This window comes from Oculina patagonica, unplaced genomic scaffold (genome assembly GCF_052425735.1).
Source record: "Oculina patagonica isolate OP01 unplaced genomic scaffold, crgOcupat unplaced1166, whole genome shotgun sequence".
Taxonomy (NCBI): domain Eukaryota; kingdom Metazoa; phylum Cnidaria; class Anthozoa; order Scleractinia; family Oculinidae; genus Oculina; species Oculina patagonica.
Window position 1 is genome coordinate 1 of NW_027557157.1, and position 6,108 is coordinate 6,108.

General features: G+C 36.5%; 1 protein-coding gene across 1 annotated transcript; it reads right to left on the reverse strand.

Moving 5' to 3' along the window:
* Window positions 1-1,208: 1,208 nt before the first annotated feature.
* Window positions 1,209-5,606, reverse strand: LOC144639663 (uncharacterized; the record flags this gene model as incomplete). The annotated part of the gene is made up of 4 exons (XM_078498946.1): window positions 5,517-5,606; window positions 4,327-4,385; window positions 2,259-2,346; window positions 1,209-1,280 (listed from the first exon to the last, which is right to left on the reverse strand). Coding segments are annotated over exons 1-4 (303 nt in total), but the record flags the coding sequence as incomplete, so codon positions are not given.
* Window positions 5,607-6,108: the final 502 nt, after the last annotated feature.

Sequence of the window (6,108 nt, forward strand, 5' to 3'; positions counted from 1 at the left end):
TTCGAAATTCGCTACGGCTTTGCAATTACCGTTACCAACTCCCAGTTAACAAATAATTTAACTTGAGTTAGTTTCCACTTGCCCACCGAAGCGGCACTAAAGTTTCTTTAGAAATCAATAGCTTTGTCAGGCTCCCAAAGTCTCGTAAAAGAAACCAAACGTTAAAGGGTCCTAAAGAAACCTTTAAGTTTCTTCTACGAGAAGTTGTAAGTTTAGCTTGTATTTGAGGTCAAAACTGATCCTTCGCAAAACTTTAGCTAGTTCACTGTCAAAAGTTTATGCTTATTTGGAGAGCATCACACTTAAACTTGCAATGAGATTTTATGCATGAAATCTCAAGAAAAAGATGACTTTCGAAATTTGCAGGCAAATTTTTTATACAAATTGGTATAAAGATAATAATTTTCTGAGGTATAACAGAAATTAAAAACTTTGACAAGTTGTTTCTTTAGTATGCAAAATTTTCTATTATGAAGTCTTACAGTGAAGGCTAATGCAGGGAATTCTTAAGCTGTTTTAAATGCTTTCCCCATCCCACCCCACCCCACCCCTGCAATTGCCTCCATTGCAAATTGCATGCAGTTCCAGTCAAATCCAAGAATACGAACGTGTACTTTCAGAGTATTCACAAGTGCTCAAGATATTTTATGACTGGTGATTACAAACTTGAAGGTGGAAACTCTCTAGATTTTTCACAAACCGTAGTTCTCCCTCTACTCCTCCCGGGGGGAGGGGGTACTTGGGTAAATTTTTGTTGGGTATGTGCCGCTGGCCTCTCAGAACCCATACCCCATTATAGTCATATTCTATGGCCAATTATAGACCCCATCTTAGTCACTTTTGGGTAAATTTAATTTTTACGACCCCAACTTAGTCACTTTCTGGGAGCTGTTTGTCAAATATTGAACAACAGCAATAAATATGGTAACATTTTTTTCAGCGAATATTTCCATTCATAAATCACAACTTGCTATAATTTTCGTACTCTCAAAATCCCAGAAAAGTGTGACCCCATTCTAGTCACCCTATAAAAAATGTGCTTGAAATGGCGACCTCATTATAGTCAGTCCAGTCATGAAAATGCAACTCCATTCAGCGGCACACCCTCATTAGCCCATCTATAGGAAGTGCCCTCGCCCCGGGACTCCTCCATCCCCAACAACACAACCCTTCCCTTCACACTGAATGAAAACAATGCTTTTACTAACCAATAGAGCGCCTTCCTCCTCATTGCCGTTATAATATCGTTTGTCAGCTCCATTGCCTGTGAAGAGACTAACCTGTACAGAAAAAAAAAAACAGGAACAACGACAAAAAAGTAGCTAGTGTTGTTTTGCATGATTTATGCAATCTTTGGTATTCTTAAATCTCCTCATTAGTACGAATTTGTCCAAAACTAAATTTAGCCTGGTAAACTACTGTTGTGCAACCCTCCAAGTTAAGACCATTTTAGTCGCCATGGCGAATAAAATTTTGGAGCCGTCGACTAAATTGGAACCAAAGTCGCCAGCCTGGCGACTAAAATTGAGAAGAAGTATTGAAAGTGTAAGCTTAATTTAGCGACTAAAATTTTTCACTGGCGACCAAACCTGAGCAGTCGGTGGCCAAATGGCCACTAAGGAAAAAAATAAACTTGGAGGGTTGTTGTGTTGTTCTCAGCTCATTGCATGAGTGTCATTATAATTACGACACTATGGAACAGCATAAATACAGGGAAACATGTTGTAAGGGGACATAATTTACTTAAGGTCAACATGTATTCAAGGGATGGAAAGTTGTCTCCCATACAAGACACAAATGGATACTTTTTAAAAAACAATTTTGGTAAGGTCCATCTGTTCGTGAGCGGTAACGCAAAACAACTCAAATAGAAAATATGTTTAATCGGCCAAATAACGCCTCCAAACGGTAACACGGTAAAAACAAATAACCTACGCACAAATCTCTGAAAAAGACACTGCTTCAAAAAGAAAAAAACTGGACTCAAACTCGCACACGCAAAAGTCATACGCGTGACTATGCTCGCAACTTAATTACTAATTTAAAATGTTTCTGAGCATGCGCGCGTAATTGCGCGCCACGCCAGTTCCGTAGTTTTCTTTTTAACACCATCTACTGGACCAGAAAAACTCTTCCACACTGACATGGAGTAGACCTTGTTTGTCTGTCTGTCTGTCTGTCGACCTCTTAACAGGCTAGTTGGGAAAGGGCTCACAGTGAAATCTTTTTTAAATCAAATGGTGATATGTTCAACTTACCTTTACTGATTCACCAAGATCAACAAAGTCATAGTGAAAATGTGGCATGTCCTCTACTCTTGGAAAACGAGAATTTCCACCAGGAAGTCTAATTGTGGAAAGAATTAAGAATAACATAGTATAAGCAAGAAACTGGGCACTTATTTGCTTATTTGCTAACATAGTATAAGCAAGAAACTAGGCACTTATTTGCAACATGTATTAAAATAACTTTTTACAAGGCTAAAAAGGCTTAAAAACTTTAAAAAGAAAAAAACCAAAAACAAAAGCAATTGTTTTTGACATAGACTAAGTACATGTAATCATTGGTGTAAAATCACCCTGATGATGCCGCGAGTTATTTTCAGTAATTCTTTATTTGCTGGGAATTCAACTCCTGTCAGTAATAACGGGTTGTCTGTAATAGTGAGGTGTCCGCAAGGCGAGAGTTGACTTAAATGAAGTAATGATTCTGTTGGTGTGACGTGGTGGCATTGTACACAAAGTATTCACATCTTAGTCTTAAGGATTTTAAACTTGGGTATGAGGTGTCTTTTTTTAACCACCAAAAATTCTGTACCTTAAATTTTTGAAAATGGTGCTTTTTATTTCATAAAATTTATGATTATTTATGGATTTATGATTATTTTATGAAAACTTATGATTTACAATAACTATAAAGGAGCTTATATTATTATTATTTAAAACTGTTATATACTCTGTTTGTATTATTTTGAGTGTCAATAAAGTATGAAGTGTATTGATAAAAAAAAAATAAAAAAAATGAAGGGCTGATACAGGTCTGCAAATAACAGTTGGTCATCGGACATTGGCCGACCAAAATTTTCTCATGTCCAATGAAATCCCAAATGTGGTCGGACATGATGTCCGGACAATTTTTTGATCGTAAATCATTTTATGGCGACGTTGAATACAAATCTGTCCGAGCCTCGATGGTGTCTTAGTAGGACAACAAAAAACTACTCTTTCATGCTCACACAGAGTAGATCTTGTTGTCTGTCTGTCTGTCCTTCTGATAATTGAAAGAGCTAAACAGCACTATTGTACAAAACGAAGGCCGAACATCTCTCATTTCTTAGAGAAATGTTGTGAGACTTAGGGGTTTTCAGACTCAATGATGCCCTTCAACCGCCAAGTGGACGCACTTGCACTCAAACGAAGCAGTAGTTTATTTTCTCAAGAAATGCGCCATTTTTGTTCTCTGTACTTGAATCCCTAACATGTGAATAGCAAGTCCCAGTCCCTCGCTGCTACTGCCTGCGAGCAAATTTAATAATGGCAGCCCGTCAGCAAAGTTGGTTTGTGAAACGCTGTTTTTACATCCCGGACGACTGTAATAAAGTTCCTCGAGGCAAGATTTGCACAAGCGATGTGTGGAAAAATGTCTAGTGCTGGATTACTGTGGACAATGTAAGCTACAAAATCTTTTTTTTTGCATGTGTTATTTTTCGAAAAGGAACGAAAGACCAGCGAAACGAAACATAGAACAGTGTTTAGCACACGTAAACAAACCTGCATGCGCAATTTGGAGCTGTTTTGATAATGTTACATTTAGCCAGAAAGTCCAGGGGCTGCTCTTCTACCGAGCTCTTCAATTGTAAATAGCACTTTTTTATTCAGTGTTCAGATAACGACTTTCAGCTGACAAACATGTACAGTACATGTGTTTGGGGAAGTTGGGGGCTCAGTCCACATATATACAAAATTCAAAACAGCCTAGTCTTTCAAGGACACATGCAGACAAGAAGGTCAAAAAAAAAAACAAAGCCGGATTTGAGCATTGTAAATAACATTTTCATACAAATTGAGATAAACTTGAAAAAGTTGGCCCAAAGTTTTTCAAGTGTACTAGAATGTGCACAATCAGTTTTAATTTTCTTGAATTTTGCCCATCCATTTCCCTTTTTGGCCTTTCTGTGTTTCGTTTAAGTTCTTCTACAGTTTTAAGCTGTTATTGGGATATTTTTTGTCAGCTAATTCTATAAACAGTTGGTCAGTGCCAAAGTTATCTAAAATTGAGTGACATAGCCCCTTTAACACAGAGGCTGAAAGGACCAGCAATACTTACCTAAATAATCTCCTGTAGGTACCAGTCCCCATAGCAGTTTCACCGTACTTGTAGTCACCCTGAAAAGGTACACATGTATAATGATTACTAATAGTTGTTAATTCTTTTTACATTTATGTGACACAATAAAATAAATCAGTCAAAAATGGGGTGTGTCCAAAGATATCGCCAAGAGAAATCCTCCAGTTTTCAAAAGTTATGTTTCACTGGTATTATATAAAGTGATAGATGTACAATATAAATGGCTAATCTGTACATGGATATTTAGAATGGCTAGCCAAAGGTGAGCCATTGTGAACACTGTATGAGACTTGTGAAATGAATTATATGTAATTTTTATAGGTTTTGTAGTAAATTGAATGCCTATTATATAACTTTTTGTTCTCATTATCTCTGCAGATGATCTTTATTTCTACTCTAGCCTAAAGTGTAGCATAAGTAAAATCATTTTCAATAAAGTGAAGATGGTACACGTCATGCCAAAACAAGTCTTTCAAAAGTTGACTTGTGTTTTTAAATTTTTTGAGTATCACCATAAGTAGTAGTAATAATATTAGTAGCCTCTTTGCAAGATAAACATGTATTGTACATGTATGTTGTGTCACGTAGTAGGCTGCAGTGTATATGTTGAAGTTTAATTTAATTTATTTCTTCTTAAATGGTTCAATTTTTTCAAACCAGTTTTATTTTTATTTCCCTTTGTTTCAGATTATGATAATGAATATTATACAATGAAAACTAAAAATCAAACGGGTTTAACAAATTTTAAACCAATTATAAAATTAAATCACAACATGTATTTTGCTGCATTTGAGAAATTACAAAAAAATATGCTTAAGTTTAACACCATGCTATACATGCATTTCATTTTTCTTCTTCATTAGCTGACCAAGAAACGCATTCATTTGGAAGATGTTATTTTCAGTTAAATTGCACCCATAACTAGCATAATTTCTAAATAGAGAAGCGCACAAGTGATGTCACGACTCAGACAAACAAACCAAAATGGTGGACGATTTCCTAAAACACTTTCTAAAACAGCCGGTCCAAACGAAAACTTAGCCTAGATTCCTTCTATTTCTCTCAGAAATTGTTGATGTTTTTTGAGCCTTTTGGGGTTATATTCATTTGCATTCAATTTTTAGACCTTGTGCGCTTCATTATAAAGTGTGAAAATTCAATGTAAACACCTTGCTTTCAACTGGTGAAGTCTTTTCCAAAGTAACACTTCTTCTTGAAGACGGTCCACTTGCACCCAAAGGCAACTTCAGCATTCTAGAATTTCTGCAAAAAATGGTAACGCTCAATGTGCTGTGTAAAAGTATATGGTGTATTCGTCAATATAACATAGCTAAGTAAGAGTAAGAGTACACTGTAAAAGTGTACTCGTCAATATTCATTTTTGTTTACAGAGTGATATTTTAATGAAAACCATATTTTGACAGACTTATCTCAAACCATTTTTGAAGACTTTGTCATGTTTCTACTAGAACTTTACTGAACAGTAAATTAGGATAAAGTTAACTAATACCATATTAAAAATCTGAAAGTACTGACCCTGGTTTCTTTCAGATTAATGACGCTATCCAATGGGGCAAGTCAGATTGTACGATTTTGCCTACGAGCATGAAAGAAGCATAAGAGTTGCTTCAGTTGCTAGCCAAGAGTAGCCTGTGGCCAGGCGTTCGGTTAGTTGGGAAGCGTGATAAACGGCGAGCGCCCCCTCGGCTTAGTCCCCTCCCCATTTTTTCGCTCGCCATTTCTTGCGCCGCTTCCCAACAA